Here is a 25,329-nt window from a genome sequence, read left to right as displayed (position 1 = left end):
AAATAAAGGAATGAACAGATAGATAAGATAGGGCTCTCTTTACCAGGGCTTTCAAAGTTTTTTTTTTTTACCATGACCTACAGAAAGAAATACAGTTTGCACTGTAACCCAGACCATACACGTCTCTAACTGAAAACAAAAGTTTCCCCAAACAATATTTAGCCTTACTATGTGTGACACACTGATACCTTCTATTCTATTCCTTTTAATGCCCACAGCTTGTACCAGAAAGCAAGGAAGTGCTCAAAGGGGTCATATCAAAGGAACTAGTTTGAAGGGGCTCTCACTGATCAAATTTGGAATTACCTGAGCACCAAAATAATCATAAATGAAATTAACTGTAAACACTGAATAAATAAAAATTCACAAGCCCCCCAAAAGGGAGAAAACTTACTTGCCACCGTCAGTGGTCATTATTACACAAACTCCTTACCTGAAAATTGGCAGTTTAAGGGAAAGAATTAAGCATTTTCCTTGCCTTTTCAGGAGAAACTGTGGTTCATCCTCCAGTTTGTGAAGGAAAGCTATTCTAGACACTGCCAGCTAATAATGTAGAAAGAATGACAGAACTAGAAAATCATCATTCTGCAAACCCTCTCCCCCCAGTGAAATAAGTGATTCTGGCAAAAATTCACCAGTGGGTGATCATTAGGTAAAAAGATATTAGAGACAGGATATTCACAAGGTGCCAAATTACTACTTCACAGATTATCTACCAATTGCAAAGAGAAAAATAAATTTATTTTACAGTGAGGAGATATGGCAGTCACCACCAGAAGCAAGTAATCAAATTTAACACCACCAACAGTGGGACAACTTGACAGTATGTGCTTCCTGTGGCGATAGAATATGAGTACACAGTATCATCTATGAAATACTCTTGCCAAAAATGTCTAACCTGAATCAAATTAAGCTTTTAATCCTAACTTCTAGAATAGAAATATATGAGATAGAGTCACAAGTTAAATGACACCACAAGGACACAGACAAACCCAGAATATAGAACATTCTAAAGATAAATAGCCTGGTCTCTTCAAAAAGTCAATGCCAAGAAAAAAAACAATAGGGTGGAGAAAACTGTATTAGATTTTTAAAGTCTAAAGAGGTACAACTACCTAATGAAATGAGAATTCTGCTTGGATTTTGGTTTGTAAAACCAGCTATAGCTATAAAAGGCAGTTTGGGAACAAAAAGGAAATTTTAATACATGGACTGGATATTAGCTAATATTGGTAAATTACTGTTAAGTTTCTTAGGTGTACAATGGTACTATGATTATGTAGGAGAATGTCCTTATTTAGGATGCATGCTGAAATACCAACACATCTGCAACTTATTTTCTAATGGTGTATGAAAAATATACACACATATATATTGATAAAGCAAATTATGGCTAAATATTAATAATTTTGACTCAAGGGCTTCCCTGGTGGCGCAGTGGTTGAGAGTCCGCCTGCCGATGCAGGGGACGTGGGTTCATGTCACCGTCCGGGAGGATCCCACATGCCACGGAGCGGCTAGGCCCGTGAGCCATGGCCGCTGAGCCTGCGCGTCCGGAGCCTGTGCTCCGCAACAGGAGAGGCCACAACAGTGAGAGGCCCGCGTACCGCAAAAAAAAAAAAAAAAAAAAATTTTACTCAAGTGTGGGATGTAGGTGGTCACTGTTGTATTATTACAATTTTGCTGTGTTTGAAATTTTTCATACTAAAATTTGAGGAAAAAATGCTGTGCAACCCTTTAAAATGATATTACAATTCATTAATAGAATGCAACCTGTAGTCTGAAGATACCACTCTAGCCCACAGTAGGGTAGTCATCATATTATCTTAGCTCTCTGGGACTTCCTTGGTGGTCCAGGGGGTAAGACGCCGTGCTCCCAGTGCAGGGGGCCTGCATTCAATCCCTGGTTGGGGAACTAGATCCTGCATGCATGCCACAACTAAGAGTTCACATGTCACAACTAAGAAGACCTCATGCCACAACTAAGAGTCCGCATGCTGCAACTAAGACCAGGAGCAGCCTAAATAAATAAATAAATAAATAAATAAATATTTAAAAAATAGTATTATCTTAGCTCTCACTTTATTACCAGTATGGAGGCAGTTTTCTTAAACCTGTGGCCCAAAGAGAAGAATGAACCTTCATGAAAAAGCTCACATGGAATGAGGCTTTCTTATTCTTCAACCCTTTGTCAAGAGTCTCCCAAGTTTTATATTTTTCTGCCAATTAATAACTCGCTTTACTTGAAAAGGAAGAATAATCAGTTGAAAAATTCCTACTAGTGTCAGGAAAATTTCATTTTGTCCCTCTACTTTTAGATGATTTTTCCTAATTCAGGGTCCATCACAGATAACATTAAAGTCCTTTTGATCCTCTTCCTCACCAATTAATGTCCCCAACTACCCTTAGCCACCAGTTCCCAAGCTGCTTTCCAGGACACCTGGAAGCAAGCTACATGGCTGACTGCAGAAAAACCCTTGCTCCCACACTACATCTGGCCCTGTCTTTCCACCAAATCAAATGCCAATTTATTGCCTTCTGATGTACAGTCTATCAGTCCACTTCCTGGACGGCCCCACTTCACACTGGGCCAGAAACCCAAAGCAATAATGTGAGTTCTACAAACGGGCAAGTAATTGCTCAACAAGCGTGGAACAAGGAAAGGTCAGTTGTGATATGTGCACATGTGGCAGCCCTTCACAACTCAAACTACAGTGGTAACAGTGGTAACAGAAGGCTGGTGTTCCAGAAGAGGCATGCACTGAGAAGCCAGCCAACAGGCAGCCAGGAGTGCTTGTCCATCTAAGTCCTTCAGACTTCCAAAGACCAAAGTAAAGAAACAGAGACAAATGCACTCACCCTTTCCACAAACATATCCAATATCATTTTAGAAACTGGGGTGACCAACTCAGCATCTATGAGCATAGAGAGGTGGTTAGAGAAGGTAAAGCTGAGACAAATAACTCTATACTATCTCTCCTAATCAAAACTGCACACTGAATTTCAAACACCTGGCTTCTTCTGAAACCCTCTTGGCACTTGCCCTGAGTTTGAGTGGGTGGAAAAGAAGAAAGGGACTCTGCCTGCCTCCTTGTTAAAAACAAAGCAGCAGCTGGCTTTCCCTCTTTTAACTCATCTGACTGCTGTCATGGCAAGTTGAGCACATACCCAGAGAGAAATTTCAGGCCTCGAGAGGTGGCTGTGCTAAAGAGGACAATGTCAATGAGAGCAATACCGGCAACAAAGACACCCACCACACACCTCACTGTTACCCTGTCCCCCAAACCCTACTAGAAATTACGTTCTTTGCTTCTGATTTTGAGAGCCGAGCTATTAAGAATGCCCTTTTTGGGACTTCCCTGACGGTCCACTGGTTAGGACTCTACGCTTTCACTGCCAAGGGTGCAGGTTCAATCCCTAATAGGGGAACTAAGATCCCACAAGCTGCGCAGCACAGCCAGAAAAAGCCCTTTTTTTCACAACTTCCTTTCAGATACAAGTAGTGGAAAATGTGCCGGGAGACTAGTTCTAATGGCTAAGCGTGATTGAGCACTAGGGAGAGAAAAAGGGAGAGCTGGACCAATAAGAAGCCAGAATACACAGAAGTGCTTCTTCTCAAGAAAGTCTTCATTTTATAATCCTGAGGACAAATAAATGTTTAGAAGAACTTCTTGGTTTAGAAGTGTCAAATGAAGAAGGTTCAGATCATTTGGGGAAAGCCCCAGTAAAAAGAAATGACAAAGTTAAGTCATCAAAATACAGGTCTCTGGAAGCCATCTTATTGATATGAATATTCCCTAGGGGAAAAAGAATCACAGTACCTTTATTTTCCCTAACTGTGCTCAAATGCCCGCAAGACTGAGGCTACTCAAGCTACCAAGATTCCAAATTGTCAAAGTCAGCCTGACTCAAATTCAAGTCACACCCTAATGTGCTACTCAACAATCTCCAAACTAATATAGTCATTTATTTTATTATACAACAAGAAACACAAAAAGGGCACAGGAGGGAATTCCCTGGCAGTCCAGTGGTTAAGACTCCACACTTACACTGCGGGGACACAGGTTCGATCCCTGGTCAGGGAACTAAGATCCCACGTGTTGCATAGCGTGGCCAAAAAAAAAAGGCACAGGAAAGAGATACTTATATAAGTGTGCCCAACCTTGCCTCTTCTAATACTTAGCCCATTACATAAATTTGTCTGCCAAAGTTTATCATACTTGGTTCTTTCAGCCTCCACTTAGGCCTTGAACAATTCACCAGCTCATTTCCAAGTGGGTCAAAGCTAATGACTCGGGGAATTTCCTGGTGGTCCAGCAGTTAGGACTCTGAGCTTCCACTGCCAGGGGCCCGGGTTCGATCCCTGGTTGGGGAACTAAGATCCCACAAGCCGCAGCACGGCCAAAATCAAAAAAAAGTTAGTGACTCATTCAACCTTCTTCTCATGGCTTCTCATGATAATTAATGATGATATATTGCTTACTCTAGGGAGATGGTAGCTCTAACAGCAATTTTTTTTTTCAAATATTACCCTTACTCAATCTTTTTCCTGACAGTGACTACTAAAATCTCTTCACTACACTTTCCCATGTTCCAACTGAAACAGATTAACTTGAGGTATGAGGCACTGGAATAGTTTTGCTTCAACTTAGAAGGCTATTTCTATGAGGCCTAAGCCAAACAGGTGTTAAGTCATAGTTCCTCCCAGGTTGGTTTTCAGACTCTGTTTAAATGTTCTCTGTAAACCTCTGGAGGTTACACGGATTCAAACCTCCTAGCTCAGATTCTGAATTCACAAAGCTTGAGACAGACAGTGCCCTACAGGTGTGTTTGTCCAGGATAAACTATATTTAAATAAACTCCTGACACATCCACTCTCTCCAGGCACCTGCTTCTCCCTCTTAAACTCAAGCACACCATGCCTTGCTGTCCAGGTAAGTACAGTAAAGAAATATCCTATCCCTCAAATATCTTATCCCTCAGAGTTACAATATGCAAACCCACCAATGTCTTTGGGAATACCTAAACTCTGGCCAGAACAGCTTTACATGAGAAAGCCAAATAAGCAAATATATGAGCTAAATTTTTGTTCATTTCTTTGGCTTATGTGTTAGCAAGGGAAAGAGTGGGAGTAAGAAAAGATGGCAATAGATTTTTCTCATTCACTCTCACCTATTCCATACCTGATAGGGAACCATATGGCACAGAGTAGAGGCTACAAAGGTTAGCCTTGGAATGGTCAGCTAGAGCCACTAGTCTTAAAAACCAGTGGTTACGAGGGCAGGAAGTTTGTTTACCATTATAGATCCAGTGCCTAAGTGCCTAAGCAAAATGTCTAGCACATAGCAGATACTCAATAAATATTGGTCAGAAGCAATTCAACAAGCTAGACCCAGAAGAAATCCAAAACTTGGTGAATGTCAGAAAGAAAAGGTCCAAGCAGCTACAACAGTTCCATAGTTAATACAGGTGCTTATACTGAGCCTCAAGACCATATTAGTCTTATGCTAAATACCCCCAAACCCCATAGGTCCTCAGAAGTAAAAAGGCCAGCCAGGGGTTATATCTCCAAAGGCAAACTCACTACCCTCCCCAGCACCACCACCCCTGACACACAACACTAAGAGGTCTTCCTCAAGCTCTGGCCTTGAAGGCTTTAAAGTCATTAACAGGTGATTCCTTAAGAGAAGATTCTGTTTGTGATACTTTTAGACTGTTCTTCTCTCTGTGCTTTAAATCAAAAATTTTCTGGAAAAGAATCTCCTTGTAATGATCTAAGTTTGAAGACCAAGGACAAAGGCAGCTTCAATCCTGACGCAAATGACCACAGCCAAACACCACAAATCACAACTGACTAGAGCCCTGTCCATGAAGTTATACTGAATGAAGGGTACTAAGGCTTGCAAGGACTTGCCTAATCTGGGAACAAAGAGATCAAAGACCAGAGACAATGCTGGCTAGAAGTATTCTTCTAAACTGTCTACTCTGGGGGGACTTCCCTGGCGGTCCAATGTTTAAGACTCCGTGCTTCCATGGCAGGGGGCACGGGTGTGATGCCTGGTTGGGGAACTAAGATCTCACATCCCGTGCTGCGTGGCTAAAAAAATAAAAATGAACTGTCTACTCTCCACAGACCTAAAACCAAGAGCAGTATCAAGTATCCTAATATTTCACTTGCCCTTTCATCCCCCTATCCCATGCCACAGACCTTACCACCCAGTCTAACTGTGAGATTGGAGATAACTCCAATAAGCAAGAGCCCCAACAAGATCTCTAAAAGGATAAAAGGAAATGTGTCTTTGGAATCTAAGCCCATGGTAGGGCTTGGGCAGATGCAAGGGAGAGGCATTTGTCCTTCTGCCCCTAAGGCCAGGACAACCCAGCCCTGCAGGCAGCACAGAGTTAACTACCCACCCGCTTTGAGAAGCACAAAGGTACATCACTGCAACATGCCTAACATTTACATTGCTTCTCTCTGCTCATTAAACAGGTTTTGGTTAAATAATGAACAAACTGTATTACAGACTCCGATGAGAATTCCAAAATTATAAATCAACTGGGAAAGCCCAAAGGGGCAGACAGACAGGGAAGGGGGGAGAAGGATAATATTGACTAATATAAAGGGCGCAGCTTGACAGTGGATATTCCTGCCACACCTGATCAAACACACTCCGTTGGGGGAGGGGAAAGAGAGCAAGAGAGGGGAGATGGGACAAGAGAGCCTGAAATTTGCATCCGGAAAAGATTAAAATGGATTCTTTGGGGATAGAGAAAATACATAATATATATTACTATAAATGCAAAACTGTACTAAAAGCTAACTCAAATGTCAAAGATTACAGCTTGAATAAATTTAAATATAAAAGCCATGTGCTTCTTGAGTTAATGAGAGAGACATAAAAGGACAAACTGGGCTAGGAGGCTGAACAGAGCCTTATGCTGCCTTTGCTGGGCAATGGGTTCAAAGCACAGCAGCAACTATAGTCAGAGGCTTCCCTTCATGGCTCTGAGCCTTGAGAAAGAACTGGCAGGGGCTTCCCTGGTGGCGCAGTGGTTGAGAGTCCGCCTGCCGATGCAGGGGACACGGGTTCGTGCCCCGGTCTGGGAGGATCCCACATGCCGCGGAGCGGCTGGGCCCGTGAGCCATGGCCACTGAGCCTGTGCTCCGGAGCCTGTGCTCCGCAAGGGGAGAGGCCACAACAGTGAGAGGCCCGCCTACCGCAAAAAAAAAAAAAAAAAAAAAAAGAACTGGCAAATCCCATTACTTTTCCAGTGTACGTTTGCTATTTTTAAAAATTAAGATATAATTCATATGCCATAAAATTCACCCTTCTAAAGTATACACTTCAATGGTTTTTAGTATATTCACAAAGCTGTACAACCGTCATTATTATCTAATTCCAGAACATTTTCATCACCCCAAAAGGAAACCCTATAACCATTAGCAGTTACTCCCCATGCCCACTCCCAGCTCCTGGCAACCACACATCTGCTTTAACTCCTTCAGAATAACCTCCTAAAGGATTCCTAAGAGAATTGAAAGACCAAATGAGGGGCAGCAGTCAAGTCTCACTGGTGGTGAGCTATGGCTTTATCCAAAGTACCAATAAGCAAACTTTGCTCTTAGGCACTCCATACCTTCCAAGTGCAACCCTCTCTTTAGATTTGGTATTAGAATATTCTATTACTCTAGATGTTACAGAGCATCCAGTTGTCATGCATTTTAGGCAAATACTGACTGCAAATGTAGTCCAGAGACATATCTGTGAGAATAACTGATAGGGACTTGCTAAACTTACTAGAGACAGTGGACTTATTTCCTTCACAATGCTCAGATAATGTTCCTGGAGGAGTAGGTAGCGCTTATGTCCGTAAAAGATTCTCGGACTGCTTACAAGAAAAGAGACAAAATCATTTAGGTTGACTGACAATGTCCAATGAACCACCTATCTCCATTAGTAATATTCTTAACCAACCCAGCCAGCAAATAACCTAGAAAAGTGCAAATAGAAAGCCTCTGTAAAAAGAGACCAAGCCCAAGTCATTTTCATGAGTTAAACTGAATAGAGTCTTAGAATTCCTGCCATACTTCCTCCAAACTAAGTGGTACATTCCCAGTCACAAAGCACAGGCAGTCCCTTCAGTCTCTCTCTCCAAGTTCAAAACCCTTTCCCAGCCTCCAACCGTTAACAGGCTTCCAAGAAAGTGGTCCTCCTGACACTGCCAATCAGAAAAATCTGTTTGTTTTGGTAAAAGAAACAAGAAATTGGTCATGGATTGCAGAGTCCAGGACCACAGGGGCAGTTGACCCATAAACCTGTTCCTGGAAGCCAGCACTATGTGGGGGGTCAGAACCAATCAGAAGACCATGAAATGCTCTATTTGGGGTCCACTCCGTTATTTTCTCAGGCAGGTAATATGCTAAAACCCAAGAACAATGGGGCAACCTTGGCAGGCACCATTTCAACACCTGCCACAGCTGTTGGCCCCTGGAAAATACTACAACCTTCTTCCTTGCTCTGAGGGAAAGCCTGGCAACACCCAGCTATGTTCCTAGTACCACTGATAGAACTGGCTCCTCAGCGCATTCTGGTTTTAATAGTTTCAAGCAGAAGATAATCTGGATTCTTAACCCAAAGATGTAAGAAAATTAGGCAGCAGACTCAACTTTGGTAGCTCTTAGATGGTCTAGACTTCAAATCCTGGACTGCACTATTCACCACAGATACAGTCTCTGAACTGAAGTCCTGGGATGTGTCAGAATGGAGAAAACAAGTGTGGGATGTGGATTGGATGGCAAGTAGGAAATGTGGCTCTGTCAGGATAGCAGCACCACCTCAGCTCCTCAAGGTCTGCAGCTTGCCCAAAAAGCCTACAAGACTACTCCAGTCTGACCTCAGCCATTTTAAGGTGTCCCCAGCCACTTATAGCAACAATTCCTAGCTGTCTATAAAATGCTTGCCAAAAGTTTCCAAATGTATTAACTTGTTTAATCCCCTAACTCTCTTAGAAAGACAATACTCTGAACTCTGACCCACCAAAAAGAGTTGTAAATATCTACTCACTACGTTTTCTTTTTAATTGGGATGTGTACGCTTTATCTGAAAAGTTGCAAAGATCTGGCAGCAGCATGGATGCAACTAGAGATTATCATACTAAGTGAAGTAAGTCAGAAAGAGAAAGACAAATACCATATGGTATCACTTGTATGTGGAGTCTAAAATATGACACAGGGCTTCCCTGGTGGCGCAGTGGTTGAGAGTCCGCCTGCCGATGCAGGGGACACGGGTTCGTGCCCCGGTCTGGGAAAATCCCACATGCCGCGGAGCGGCTGGGCCCGTGAGCCATGGCCGCTGGGCCTGTGCGTCCGGAGCCTGTGCTCCGCAACGGGAGAGGCCACAACAGTGAGAGGCCCACATAACGCAAAAAAAAAAAAAAAAAAAAAAAAAAAATATGACACAAATTAACCTACCTAAGAAGCAGAAACAGACTCACAGAACAGACCTGTGGTTTCAGGGTGTGGGGGGAGGGGAGAGATGGAGTGGGAGTTGGGAGTTAGTAGATGCAAACTATTACATATAGAATGGATGAACAACAAGGTCTTACTGTATAGTATAGCACAGAGAACTATATTCAGTATCCTGGGATAAACCATAATGGAAAAGAATATAAAAAAGAATGTATACATGTATAACCGAGTCACTTTGCTGTACAGCAGAAATTAACACAACATTGTAAATCAACCATACTTCAATTAAAAAAAAAATTCTGTGCAAGCCACCAACTTTCTAAAGCAGCCAAATCACTTACAGTACAGGCCATAAAATGGGAACATGCCACCTAGTTGCATTAGCCCTGCTAACCAGCTAACAACAACCACCTCTATACTACTTGATCGTTCTTGGCTAATACTGCCAACACTTTTTTTTTTTTTTGCGGTACGCGGGCCTCTCACTGTTGTGGCCTCTCCCGTTGCGGAGCACAGGCTCTGGACGCGCAGGCTCAGCTGCCATGGCTCACGGGCCCAGCCGCTCCGTGGCATGTGGGATCCTCCCGGACCAGGCCACGAACCTGTGTCCCCTGCATCAGCAGGCGGACTCTCAACCACTGCGCCACCAGGAAAGCCCGCCAACACTTTTTAACTGAGTAGAATTTGCTCCTTTAAAGAAACATGTAGGGAATCCTTAGATAACTTCTGCCCATGTTTAGGCAAGTAAAAAGGAATTTTTCTCCAGATATTCTCCTATTGATACATTTCTCATGAAAGGAAAAATTTATTTGTTCATCTATTATTTATTTAATTTTCAAAAGCTTTAAAAACTATTTCATTTGTGGTCTTAGATATGTTACTAGCTAAAACCATTCCAGGGTTATACACTGCAAAAGCCCTTTATAGTCAACAGAGGAACACGGCTCGGAGGCTTTCCCTTTAGGTCTACGTATACCCCCTTGAAAAACCTGAAGTGTTGAGACTTGCCTCCTCCCTTGACATGTTTTTATACATAATATAAGGCACTTCCTGTGTACCTTTCTCCTCTAACTGTAAGAACAGAAGCAATGCAGAACAGGGCACTAAACCAGGCATCAAGGGCCTGAATTCTGATGGAAACTCTGATGGAGTTTTGACTCTGCTTCTTAGGATCAGTGTGACCTCAGCTAAATCACTTAAAATATCTCTGGGCTTCAACTTCATTCATAAAAAGGAGACAATATCTAACATGCCTCCCCAACAGGGTTGTGTAAAAGTTCAATAAGGTATGGTAACTAGACTTACCATGGTGATCATTTTGAAATGTACAGAAATATCAAATCACAATGTTGTATAACAGGAACTAATATAGTATTATAGGTCAATTCTATTTCAAAAACAAACAACTCACAGAAAAAGAGATCAGGTTTGTGATTACCAGAGGCAGGGGGTGGGGGAAGGAAGAACTGGATGAAAGCAGCCAAAAAGTACAAACTTCCAGTTATAAGATAACTAAGTACTAGGAATGTAATGTACAACATTATAAATATAATTAACACAGCTGTATGTTATATACGAAAGTTGTTAAGAGAGTAAATCCTAAGAGTTTTACATCACAAGGAAAAAAAATTTTTTTTTCTATTTCTTTAATTTTGAATCTATATGAGATGATAGATGTTTACTAAACTTACTGTGGTAATCATTTCATAATGTATGTAAGTCAAAGCATATGTACACCTTAAACTTACAGAGTGCTGTATGTCAATTACATCTCAATGAAACTAGAAGAAAAAATGAAGTTCCCCATACAAAAAATAAATGAATAAATAAGTGAAAAAAAGTTCAATACAGTAATAAATGTGAAAGTGGCTTTGAAAATTCTAAACACATGAATATTATGTAACATAATTATGATTAGGAAAACAGGGGCAGAGTGTGTGACACAAAAGATTCTGGGAACAAGAGAAGACTAAAAGATCTGCATGACAGAGAGCTAAGGCCCTAAAACCAACAATGATTTTCTGTAATAAAAGGGTTTTGCTGCAAGTATTAAAAACTTCACTTGTGCCACCAACTTCCTATCTTATGGAATACATAAGTTAGAGAAAGAAAGTAGTTAAAGCAAAACAAAACAAACCCCCAAAATAGCCAAAAATAACTTATTTATAACTCAAGCAACGAAGGAAGTTTATAATTGTATGAATGCTGATTCCCCACTAAAATGGGACACTCTACTAGGAACTCTAGGAAGGATCAGCAATAAAGTAAACCAGAGCAAACTACACCCATGGGCCAAACCTGGCCTGCAGCCTGTTTTTTAAAAGAAAATTTTATTTATCACTCATTCATTTAAGTATTATCTGAGTCTGCATTTGAGCTACAATGGCAGAGTTGAGTAGCTGCACAGTTGCTACAGCCTGCAAAGCCTAAAATATTTATTATATAGTCTTTTACGCAAAAAGTCTGTCCACCCCTGCAATAAATCAAACACACTTACCTGTTACATTGTTTAAAACCTCCTTTAGATGACTGAAACTATGCAGCAGAGGATCCCGTTCTTCATCCTGTAACACATAAATTAAAAAAAAAAAAAATTCATTATCAGGCTAAGAGGAAAGAGGAAATAAAGGACAGATCAAGAGCTCTTTCTCTGAAGCCAACCAGAAAATTCAGTTTTCCTTCTGAAGAAAAGAAAGTTAGCTACAGTTCATTTTTCCAGTTCCCTAATCTCTTATCTCATAGAAGTACTCTGGGCTTACCTAAAACAGTACATCCTGAAATACTAAACTTAATCTACACCGTGACCATAGCACTCAAGCTACCATAGATTGCTAGGTCCTTTATATGTGCTATGGTCTGAATGTTTGTGTCCCCTCAAAACTGCTACATTGGGAACTCCCTGGTGACTTCCCAGTGGTTAAGACTCTGTGCTTCCACTTCAGGGGGTGCAGGTTTGATCCCTGGTTGGGGAACTAAGATCCCACATGCCACATGGCGCAGCCACACACACACATAAAGAACTTCTATGTTGAAATCCTAAGGTGGTTGATTAGGTCATGAGGGCAGATTCCTCATGAATGGAATTAATGCCCTTTATACAAGAGGCCCAAGAGTGCTCCCTTGCCCTTCTACCATGTGAGGATACGACGAGAAGTCTGAGACCTAGAAGAAGTCCCCCACCCGAGCATGCTGACATCCTGATCTTGAACTTCCAGCCCCCAGAAATAAATATCTGTTGTTTAAAGAAAAAAAAAAAATCTGTTGTTTATAAGCTACCCAGTCTTTGGTATTTGGTTTTGGTTGGAGCATCCCAAACAGACTGAGACATACAGACTAAGATGTATGTATTATTCTATCTTTTCTCTTTCTTCATAGTCATTATAATCACACATATTCATTTCTAAGACGTTCCTGACTCCACTCGTACTTCTAATACAATCCACTTTTTTTTTTTTTTTTTTTTGTGCTGTACGCAGGCCTCTCACTGTTGTGGCCTCTCCCGTTGCGGAGCACAGGCTCCGGACGCGCAGGCTCAGCGGCCATGGCTCACGGGCCCAGCCGCTCCGCGGCATGTGGGATCTTCCCAGACCGGGGCACGAACCCGTGTCCCCTGCATCGGCAGGTGGACTCTCAACCACTGCGCCACCAGGGAAGCCCTACAATCCACTTTTATAAATGAACATAAGAAATTTCTAAACACACATATACATATTCACCAAGTTGGAAATGTCTAAACTTGATTTTACAATTGTACCAAAAACTGTCTTACACGACTGTACAAAAAATATCCTTGAACATACAAATGCAATAAAGAGTCAGCTTTACAACAGGTAACCTTACTCATCTGATTGGCAAGATATTGGTCTGCTCTATATAAGAAAAGTTGCTGAATTCCCAAGGAGTACCATTACCAAGCCATACTCCATGTATCAATAACTAAACTAACTGAAATGAATTTGATAGCTAATTATAGTTCTTGGGAATTAGAAGATAAGGAATCTTTCTGACATTTTTAGGCATATTAAAGAGATCTCAAGTGTTAGCTTAAGTTGTTTATGAAAATAGCTAGAAGAAAAATGGTATCATCTTTTGGCTTCCAGAGAAAAAAACGCAGCTTATAAATTTGACTCTAGTTGAAATAAAACAAAAGGGTCCTCAAAACCCTTCTGAAAAACGCTGAATTCCTACTATTATCATTATTACCAGGAAGTTGATTACTGTTTTAACCACGCACCAGATCCCCTACAGCAACTCAGTGACCAGGTTCTCTACCCACTGCCCACTTACCAGTGGAGTATGGGTGCTCCATCGCGCATTTCGTTTGATGGCCCCAACCACAATGCTAATTTCCCCTTGAATGATGTAAATATTTTTATCCACCATCCTGGCAAACCTACTGAAACAGTGAAGAGAAAAGTCAGTTAATATTTGGTTACCCAAGAGCATACCCATGCTTAAATCAGTACCTGATAAGGTCAGAACTACGATTTAACTTTTCAGTACCAAGATTTCCCACCTGTAATACTAAGATGGGATGAAGCCCTTCTTATGTGATGAATCCAACTACCTGGCTCTTCTAGAGGTCTCTGCAAGTTCAATATACAACTCAAAAAGCATCACACCAGAAACTTTTCAAAGGCACCTCAACAATCTCTAACAAGCATGTTAAATTCTTCAAAGTCAATTGTCCCCCAAATCTCTCCTACGAATCATATAGATATGCAGATACATCCATGTTGCTAGTTTGTTAAAGAAATATTTCAGATCTTCCTTTTGTTCTTCCTTTTTTATCAACTCAATAAATAATGAAGGTTTAAGTTAAAAGAAAAGAATGAAGGCTATTAGAAAAATAGCCCTGGTTTGGAACCACAGTTACAATGTCAATTTATAGACTGCATCCATTCTGCCAAGTCAGCTCCAGAAAATTGGACAGTGGCAGTGATGCAACCTTTGAAAAGTTCTGAAAAGTCAAGTTCACTTGCTTATAGCAGGAAATCGCTAATAAGCAGACTGAAAAGTAGACTCTTCTTGGCATAGAGAAAACCCTAGGAGCATGTAAAATCAACCTAATCACTTCCCATTGTTTAGAAATCCTCCTGAGAAAAGACAAAATTTTAAAAAATGAAAGGGATAGAAAGCAGGGTAGGGGAGACATACAGTTAGACAAACATTTATATCAGGCTCAAGGAAAATTAAAACAGTAAGGCTAACAGAGTAAGGAAAGGAATTCCAAAAATATTTACTTAATAAGCACCTACTATGCATAAGGCATCTTTCAGAGTGCTAAGGATACAAAGCAAATAAAACATGGAAAGAGCTTCAGGCATACTGTGGAATGAAAAAAAAAATTGTAATGCATGACTGTATGTTGCCAACTAGTAAAAACAAACCAACCAACCCACCTTACATAAAATACTAGATTTTTGTTTTCAAAAATATACAGTATTTAACATACAGTAAGATATAAAGAGACTATAACAACCAGTATCCAGATTAAGAACAGTACAACTGAAGTCTCTGTGTGTCCTCCCTACTTACATCCCTCTTTCATCTATAGGTCCCACTATTCTTTTTTTTAATAAATTTGTTTACTTATTTATTATTTTTTTTGGCTGCGTTGGGTCTTTGTCACTGCACACGGGCTTTTCTCTAGTTGCGGCGAGTGGGGCCTACTCTTCGTTGTGGTGTGCGGGCTTCTCACTGGGTGGCTTCTCTTGTTGCAGTGCACAGGCTCTAGACACGCAAGCTTCAGTAGTTGTGGCAGTCGGGCTCAGCAGTTGTGGCTCGCGGGCTCTAGAGCGCAGGCTCAATAGTTGTGGCACACAGGCTTAGTTGCTCTGCAGCATGTGGGATCTTCCCGGACCAGGGCCTGAACCTGTGTCCCCTGCATTGGCAGGCGGATTCTTAACCACTGCGCCACCAGAGAAGCCCTGGTCCCACTACTCTTAATCTGATGTTTATTAAACTTTTATGTTGCTTTATACTTTTACTTCATCGATATGTATCTCTAGACAATACGTATCATTCTGCATATTTTTATATTTTGTATAATTAATATCATTTTATATGTATTCTTCTGCAATTTGCCCTTTTCCCTTGAAACATTATGTTTGTGAGTCATCTATGTTGTTAAGTATACTTAATGTATTTTGTACAGGCATATAGAGCGATACAAAAACACAGAATAAAAGGTCTGGGCAGATGTACCCCAAACTCAACAACCATAGTTATCTCTAGAGAAGGTACTATGAAATCAGGATGTAATCAGAAGGTACTTAGCCTTATCTATGTTTTAATTTTTTACAAGGAGAACATATTACTGTACCATCAATATTATTAAAAATTAATAATTATGAAAGAAATGAGATACAATTTCTGCCCTTGAAGCATTTATAGAGTTCAGCAGGATCTAAAAGAAAACTGAGCCAGAGATATGGAGGGAAAAAAAGCAAGTAGCTCTATTTGCATATTTTTTACACAAGAAAGTGAGAAGAATGAAAACCACTATGATAAAGGAAAAAAGAACTGGTACAAATTTTGTCCAGGCCCATAACACCTCTCCCAATCCACAAGGGAACCCAACAAAAGACAACACTTATTTTAAAGACAATTTAAAGAAACAACTAGGTTACTCTCAGAAGACTAAATGCTCTAGACACACAACAATGTTCTCTTCAATGAATAGATAAGATTCAATGATGAGAACATACCACAAAGAGGAGGAGAACCAAGAAGTAGAAGAAAGATAAACAAATTCGAAAATAAAGTATCAGGGGCTTCCCTGGTGGCGCAGTGGTTGAGAGTCCGCCTGCCAATGCAGGGGACACGGGTTCATGGCCCGGTCCGGGAAGATCCCACGTGCCGCGGAGTGGCTAGGCCCATGAGCCATGGCCGCTGAGCCTGCGCGTCCGGAGCCTGTGCTCCGCAACGGGAGAGGCCACAACAGTGAGAGGCCCGCGTACCGCAAAAGAGAAAAAAAAAAAAAGTATCAGAAAAGAAAAGATAAAATCTCTAGTATCTCTCCTTCCTTAAATTATTTAGGCAAGATGAATGTGCTCTAGATCTCTGGATTTTTTTTTAACACGTTACATTTTATTTTATTTATTTATTTTTATATATTTATTTTGGCTGCGTCGGGTCTTAGTTGCAGCACACGAGATCTTCGTTGCAGCATGCATAATCTTTTGTTGTGGCGTGCAGGCTTCGCTCTAGTTGTGACACGCAGGCTCTAGAGCACGTGGGCTCTGTAGTTTGCGGCACACAGGCTCCCTAGTTGAGGCGTGCAGGCTCAGTAGTTAAGGCACGCAGACTTAGCTGCCCTGTGGCGTGTGGGATCCTAGTTCCCCAACCAGGCAGGGATCAAACACAGGTCCCCTGCATTGGAAGGCAGATTCTTAACCACTGGACCACCAGGGAAGTTCCTGGAAGGTTTTTTTAAGAAACTCCTAACAACACGGGGAGGGGGAAGGGTAAGCTGGGACAAAGTGAGAGAGTGGCATGGACTTATATATACTACCAAATGTAAAATAGGTAGCTAGTGGGAAGCAGCCACATAGCACAAGGAGATCAGTTCGGTGCTTTGTGACCTCCTAGAGGGGTGGGATAGGGAGAGTGGGAGAGAGACGCAAGAGGGAGGAGATATGGGATATATGTATATGTATAGCTGATTCACTTTGTTATAAAGCAGAAACTAACACACCATTGTAAAGCAATTATACTCCAATAAAGATGTTAAGGGACTTCCCTGGTGGCACAGAGGTTGGGAGTCCGCCTACCATTGCAGGGGACACATTGCAGGGCGTGTTCGAGCCCTGGCCTGGGAAGGTCCCACATGCCACAGAGCAACTAAGCCCATGCGCCACAACTACTGAGCTGCATGCCACAACTACTGAAGCCCACACGCCTAGAGCCTGTGTTCCGCAGCAAGAGAAGCCACCACAATGAGAAGCCCGCGTACCGCAAGGAAGAGTAGCCCCCGCTCGCTGCAACTAGAGAAAGCCCGTGCAGCAATGAAGACCCAACGCAGCCAAAAATTAATTAATTATTTATTTATTTATTTATTTTTTAAAAAAGAAAGAAACTCCTAAGAGAGGTTGCCTCCAGAGAAAGGAACTGGGAAACAGTGGTGAGAGGAAGACTTATTTTTCTCTGCATATTCTTTTGTACTTTTTGAATTCTGTGTCACGTACATATATTACCTACTTTTAAATTTTAATTAACGGATTTTTTTTAATGAGTAGGCGCTACAGAAAAGTAGTTGTATTATTCCATGTATAAATGATTAAGAGCAGCAATCAAAGTTAATTAACTAACAAACATTTATTTCAGTCAACCAGATATTACTTAGCACATGCTAAGCAAAATGCTAGACAGGGTCATACAGAATTGTCCCTACCCACCCATAAGAAATTTATAATCTAGTAGATTAAACACATACATCTACACACAAACCCATACATATCTCCAATACATAAGTGATACACAGTGTCACAGTAGTGAAGCAAAGAAAATTATTTCTGGCAGAGGGCCCAGGAAAGGCAAATGAAAGACAGGATTCAAACAGTCAAAAACACAAGGAGAGAATGGCAAGAGTAAAGGCTTATTGGTAGGAAAATGCAGTATGTATTTAGGGGGTCATGATTATTCCAGACTTGTTGGAACATTATTCCTAGGAGAATAATAGCATGTAAAGCTAGAAAAGCAATTTGCAGGGTGAGCATATCATGGAGGGCTTTCAACATATATAGTACATATACAGACTACCTATCATTGTAAAAAATATTTTGGGGGGCCTGGAGGGGGCCATTATAAAATAAGAATATTTAATTTCTCTTTTTTTTTTTGGCCACGCTGCGTGGCATGTGGGATCTTAGTTTCCCAACCAGGAATCGAACCCACGCCCCCTGCAGTGGAAGTGCAGAGTCTTAACCACTGGACCACCGGGGAAGTCCGTTTAATTTCTCTTTTAAAGAACTAAGAGAATGAGGGCTTCCCTGGTGGCGCAGTGGTTGAGAGTCCGCCTGCCGATGCAGGGGACACGGGTTCGTTCCCTGGTCCGGGAGGATCCCACGTGCCGCGGAGCGGCTGGGCCCGTGGGCCATGGCCGCTGAGCCTGCGCGTCCAGAGCCTGTGCTCTGCAGCGGGAGAGGCCACAACAGTGAGAGGCCCGCATACCGCAAAAAAAAAAAAAAAAAAAAAAAAAAAAAAAAAACCTACGAGAATGAGAGAAAACACCTATACTGAGAACAACACAGCAACAAGTGAATAACAACAACACTACACTACAAATTGCAAACAAAAGTGTCAACAGGACTTAACTGAGACCTAATAGGATCTACATGCTATCTGGAAGGCTTTCTGGAGGAAATAAATTTTGAACTGGGATACCAACTGAAATAATCAACCTAACACTCAATCAAAATTCATTAGGCATCAAAAGCTAACAATTTTCTAAGATAGCAAAGATCTAAGCAAAAAAATCATTGTCTTAAGTTTCTTAGTAAAAAAGAAACATCTCAGGAATAAAGAGGAATTATTTTCAAGGACTATGCAGAGTTGCCTAATCTCCCTCCAAGCCTCTGAGCATGTCTCCTCACCCAAGAATCTCCCAAGGGAATTTGCCCTTGATGCTCAAATGGGAAGCTCCGATGAACCACTTGCTGTCTGGTAGCCAATGGCCTAGAGCCCCTTGCCATAAGGTCACAAAGGCCAGCAGAGACCTCATGAGTAGAGTAGAGAAGAACTTAAAGTTTACCTTTTATCAGAAATAATATGAGAAGGAACGACCAAATACACACCAATGAATATCTCCCAGCCAAATAAGCTAGTGGCTTATCTGCTCAGAGACTGTGAGCAACATATATTCTTTGAAAGCACGATCTGTTTAAAGCTGGGCCTATAGGATTACAATGGTGCTTTGTGGCATCCCACAACTGGCAACTCCCTCTAGATCTAAACAAAAGCAGGAGAAACAGAAACAATAAATTGGATCCTTCACAGAATACCAAAAATTCTCTTTAGAATGAGTTAAAGACTTAAATGTAAAAAAGCAAAACCTAAAAACTTTTAGAATATAAGAGGGTGTTCCCTGGTGGTCTAGTGGTTAGGATTTAACGCTTTCACTGCCGTGGTTCGGGTTTAATCCCTGGTTGGGGAACTGAGATCCCACAAGCCACGTGGCGTGGCCAAAAAAAATATGAGAATATTTTTATAATCTCAGCATAGGGGAGACGTACCTAAATAGGAAACAAAGAGCAGAACCCATAAAAAAAACTGGTAAATTAAACCATGTTAAAATTAAAGACATTTATTCAAAAGACACCATAAAAAAGAGGAAAAGATAAATCACAAACTGGGAGAAAATATATGTAACACATATAATAAAGAAGCAAAGAAGAATGGATAAAGAAGATGTGGTACATATATACAATGGAATATTACTCAGCCATAAAACGGAATGAAATTGGGTCATTTGTAGAGACATGGATGGACCTAGAGACTGTCATACAGAGTGAAGTAAGTCAGAAAGAGAAAAACAAATATCATATATTAACGCATATATGTGGAATCTGAAAAAAATGGTATAGACGATCTTATTTACAAAGCAGAAATAGAGACACAGACATAGAGAAAAAAACATACGGATACCAAGGGGGAAAGGGGCTGGGGGTTGGGGGGCAGGGATGAGCTGGAAGATTGGGATTGCCATATATACATTGTTGATACTATGTATCAAATAGATAACTTCTGAGAACCTACTGTATAGTACAGAGAACTCTATCAATGCTCTGTGGTGACCTAAATGGGAAGGAAATCCAAAAAAAGAGGGGATATGTGTATACGTATAGCTAATTCACTTTGCTGTACAGTAGAAACTAACACAATATTGTAAAGCAACTATAATCCAATAAAAATTTTTTTAAAAAGAAGCAGATTCCATAATATAACTGCTACAAAACTATAAGGATAGACATATAAACCCTCCCCAAAACTGGCAACAGACATCAACAGGCATTTCACAGAATAAGGAAAATACAAACAGTAAATATATATACGAAAAGATTATGAGCTTCATTAATAGTCAATAAAATTACAAAATAAGATTATAATGAGAAACCATTTTACCTCCAAAATAGCACAAAATTTTAATTTGACAATACCAAAAGTTGGTAAAAATACAGACCAAGTGGCTGTTGAGTCTGTAAATTGATACAACTCATTTGGATAACAATTTGGCATTATCTTGCAAAGTTGAAGAACTTCATATGCTATACCTCAGCAATTCCACTGCTAAGACTATACCCCAGGGAAATGCACAAAAAATTTACAACAGTTGGCTAAGGGGAGGGGAGATGTGACTAATAGGGAAGGGCATAACCGCTGCCCCTGTTTTGGTAATGTTCTGGGTTTTTGGGGGGGTTCTTTTTCGGTACGCGGGCCTCTCACTGCCGTGGCCTCTCCCGTTGCGGAGCAGGCTCAGCAGCCATGGCTCACGAGCCCAGCCGCTCTGCGGCATGTGGGATCTTCCCAGACCGGGACACGAACCCGCGTCCCCTGCATCGGCAGGTCCAACCACTGCGCCACCAGGGCAGCCCGGTAATGTTCTGTTTTTAAGCTGGGTTGGGGACACTGATGTCCCTTATATGCTGTATAAACCCAAACCCCTACTCATTCCATCCAAAAGTCAATGAGAGAATCAGAATACCACAGTGGTATTCCTGACTGTTATTACCTATATGATCTTAGCCAAGTTTCTTAGCCTCTCTGATTCCCAGTTTACAGTTCTGCATTGCATAATGGAGACAGTACCTCCTCACCCATTTGTTGTAAGGCCTGGCATGCTATTAGGAATATTAAAACCCAAAAAAAGGTTGGCTGTTATTATGATAATGCCTGCTCTGTTAAGTCTTCCCTGGCTAACCCACTCCCCCAGAGAGTATTAGTACTCCTTTTTTGTCACCCCATGGCACAGTACATACCTTTATTTAAACATACCTTATACTCACTTATAATTATTTATTTAATCTGTCTCTCCCATGAGTCTATGAGCATCTCAGAAAGAGACCATAATTTATCGCCTTTTTATCCCCAATGCCTAACATATAGTAAGAAAAATGATAAATACTGAATGAACAAATGAATAACTTAAAGAATATCAAGACTGACTCTTCGGTATTGGTGCAGCTCACATCCACCTCTTGTGAGAACAATTACTTCATAGAAGACAAGGACTCTAAGCCAGGCAGGCAAACCTTCTTTCTGTATCCCATGTTTGTTTCTGTACTAGAAGTTACAAATCTTCCATATTAGCCACTCTATGGACAAAAAGAACCCACATTTATTTATCCACCAGTCAAATCATAATGCTTCTGTTTTCACATGTATCTTCCTGAAGTCTCCTCATATGCTATTTGCATGTTCACATTTCTTCTGTGAAATATACAATTCTTTATGTAATTGTCCATTCTTCACATATGTATATATGTGTCTTATTTTCTTTGGTTCTAAATAGATTATTAGTAGACCATTAAGTTATTTTTTTCTTCATTGCTTAAAAGTTGTCCTTATTCAATTAGAAATTAGATTCTCCAAAGGCAAAGACTCAGGGTTTTTTTCTTTTTCATGGTGCTTTGATGTCTAATACAGAGCTATGTAAACCACGAAAACCCTGATGGGCTTTCTGAGAAGGCAGAAGGTACCAGGGAGCTGAACAACCATCAGCTGGCCCTTCTGAGGTTTATTTTCACTCTATCTCTCAAACATCCCAGAGAAGCACCAAAGACGCAGAGTTTTTAAGGTTTCCAGAGCTAGCCAAGGAACGCGCCATAGTTCCTGTGTTTTGTTGAGAGTGACCCAAAATTACTAAACTAGTAAACAACTTGCTGGACTCAAGAAATTTACTCAAAGGGTGGAGGTAAGAGAAAATCAAACCAAGAAAAAAGCTGGTGCCCTGACAGGATACAACTGGAAAATTCTCCCAACCTGATAATCAGGTGACCAGGTACCTCAGCTCTGCCACTCTCCCTACTCCCTCTATGGAGATTCTGAGGTTATCCCAAGAATTATATGCAAGGTGAGCTACTGAGATAAGCTCAAAGTTGTCCAAAGATGCCGTTTCTGCCAGCTTGGAGATGAAAAATGAAACAAGACATCTTTCCCCCACTCATCTTTTAACCACTCAGGGCACCCAACATGACAACTAATGGTGAAAGTTGGCAGAGTAGAACAAAGATTAAAAAGTGAGCCTGGTGGGCTTCCCTGATGGCGCAGTGGTTAAGAATCCACCTGCCAATGCAGGAGACACGGGTTCAAGCCCTGGTCCGGAAAGATTCCACATGCCGCAGAGCAACTAAGCCCGTGTGCCACAACTACTTAGCCTATGCTCTAGAGCCCATGAGCTACAACTACTGAGCCCACACACCGCAACTATTGAAGCCCGCATGCCTAGAGCCCGTGCTCTGCAACAAGAGAGGCCACCGCAATGAGAAGCCCGTGCACTGCAAAGAAGAGCAGCCCCCGTTCGCTGCAACTAGAGAAAGCCTGGGGGCAGCAACGAAGACCCAACGCAGCCATAAATAAATAAATAAATAAATCTATTTTTTTTTAAAAAGTGAGCCTGGGGACTTCCCTCATGGCCCAGTAGTTAAGAATCCGCCTTCCAATTCAGGGAACATGGGTTCGATTCCTGGTCGGGAAACTAAGATCCCACATGCTGCAGGGCAACTAAGCCCATGTGCTCTAGAGCCTGCGTGCCACAACTGGAGAGCCAGTGCGCCACAATGAGAGAGCCTGTGCACTGCAACTACTGAGCCTGCACACTCTGCAGCCTACATGCCAAAATTAGAGAGAAGCCTGCACACAATGAAGAGCCCGCGCGCCACAACGAAAGAGCCTACGTGCTGCAACTAAGACCCAACACAGCTAAATAAATAAATAAATAAATAAATAAATAAATAAAAAGAACGCCCCCATATCGCTCTCTAAAAAAAAAAAGTGAGTCTGGAGGACTTCCCTGGTGGCGCAGTGGTTAAGAATCCACCTGTGGGCTTCCCTGGTGGTGCAGTGGTTAAGAATCCGCCTGCCAACGCAGGGGACACAAGTTCGAGCCCTGGTCCAGGAAGATCCCACGTGGCACGGAGCAACTAAGCCCATGCACCAGAACTACTGAGCCTGTGCTCTAGAGTCCGCAAGCCACAACTACTAGGCCCGCATGCCACAACTACTGAAGTCCGTGCGCCTAGAGCCCATGCTCCGCAATGAGAAGCCTATACACTGCAACAAAGAGTAGCCCCCCACTCGCCGCAGCTAGAGAAAGCCCGCATGCAGCAACAAAGACCCAACAAAGCCAAAAATAAATAAATAAATAAATAAAAAGGAAAAAAGTGAGTCTGTATGATTATACGTAGAGAATTGCAGTGATTACGTCTCATAAGGCCTGCCCGTTTTGTATATCAGGGGTCATCCTCCACTGTCATCAGGCAGAATCTAGTCCACAGACATACATTTTTCCTCCTGTAAAAGGTTTTTAAATAATTTAACTAGTTGCCAACAGTTTAAAACACAATGATCTGAATTCCCAGTTTCTCTTGAAAAATAGGAAGAATGGTCATACTGTGCCCACATTCCAGTACACTACAGTCACTACTACATCCTAATACATTCCCTCCTGGCTCACTTCCCTCATTTACATTACCTGCCTGATACTCAGGCATTTGAGCTTGTAATCCCTGCTTTATTTACATGATGGCAACAAATCATTACTTCCATGATCACATCCACTGCAACTGGGGCTCCAAATCACCACAGTGCCCTATTACATTTTCATTTAATTAAACAACTGCTGTGGAACATACTGAAATACAGAAAAAGAGGAACAATAAAAGCTAAACACCTGCCAATTACATTTACAAAGCTCTTGCAGCCAGAGATAAAATGAACCTCCCTTTCTCCCTTCAACTCAACTCCACAATTACCCCAACAGCAGAATCACTCTAATTAGTCACCTTGAACCACAGGGACAGACTGTGATCAATCAACAGAAGTGGTGTAAATAGACTAGGCTGATCCTTCCAGTGAGTACTGTATAAATACAATGGGTCTCCTCAAAAGCAGGAGCTGCGTCTTTTTCCTCTCCAGCTGCTCACACTAGCCAGTCTAAGTACCCTATCAATGAAGTTATTATCTAAAAGTAGCAATCATTCTGCCTTCTGGAACATGGGGAAGTGAACTAGTAGTGTAACTCTGAGAACTTCGAGTTCAACTGGGATTGGTGCCCAGCTACCCATGAGGAGATGTGCCTACAACCTGAGTTCCGACTGTGCCAATGAGCATCAATGTCAAGGTTAGAACATACTGTCTACCGCCACCTTTAAAAAGAAGCTAAAAAAAAAAAAAGAAGAAGCTCAAATACAAGTCTTGAAGGAAAAACAAATTTTCTGATCTGGGATGGGGGCTGGGAGTAAAGAACTATTCCTATGCAGAAAATGACTTTTTAAAGTAAGAAAAGGTAAAATCTTGTTGCCTCACTTAACCTCCAGGCCCAACTGAAAAGATGCTGAACTGGTCACACTATTTACCCAAAGACTAGACTGCCTATTATGCAAAGCATTATCAACTCAACAGGGCTCAACAGAGCATATCAACCCAGATGAGAAAGGCAGACCCATCAAACCTGGATACTTCCTGAGGTGACTATGTCATTTCATTAGCCATTCTAAATTACTTTTTTGGAAATTCTACAATATAGATCAGCAGGTTAAAATGCAAACAGTTTCCTATACCATTTCCACCTCACTTATTTTATTTATTTACTTACTTTCTTATTTATTTATTTATTTATTTATTTATGGTTGTGTTGGGTC

General features: G+C 41.4%; 2 protein-coding genes across 2 annotated transcripts in view; one reads left to right on the top strand and one right to left on the bottom strand.

Annotated features, from left to right (window-relative positions):
• Nucleotides 1-25,329, top strand: part of ARMH3 (armadillo like helical domain containing 3) — a gene marked incomplete at its 3' end in the record, with an annotated part of 562,435 nt that overhangs the window by 243,124 nt on the left and 293,982 nt on the right. The gene's annotated exons all lie outside the window — the stretch shown is intronic.
• GBF1 (golgi brefeldin A resistant guanine nucleotide exchange factor 1) overlaps nt 1-25,329 on the bottom strand; it is a 123,812-nt gene that overhangs the window by 95,559 nt on the left and 2,924 nt on the right. The window contains exons 2-3 of the mRNA XM_079728535.1: nt 13,757-13,865; nt 11,967-12,033 (exon numbers count right to left, since the gene is read on the bottom strand). Of these exons, the coding sequence (XP_079584661.1) occupies nt 11,967-12,033; nt 13,757-13,852 (163 nt within the window). The 5' untranslated portion in view covers nt 13,853-13,865. The remainder of the gene's footprint in view (nt 1-11,966; nt 12,034-13,756; nt 13,866-25,329) is intronic.

Source organism: Hyperoodon ampullatus (assembly GCF_949752795.1).
Source record: "Hyperoodon ampullatus genome assembly, chromosome: 1".
NCBI lineage: Eukaryota > Metazoa > Chordata > Mammalia > Artiodactyla > Ziphiidae > Hyperoodon > Hyperoodon ampullatus.
The sequence above is the reverse complement of the archived record's forward strand: the minus strand, read 5'-3'. Positions and strand labels throughout refer to the sequence as shown.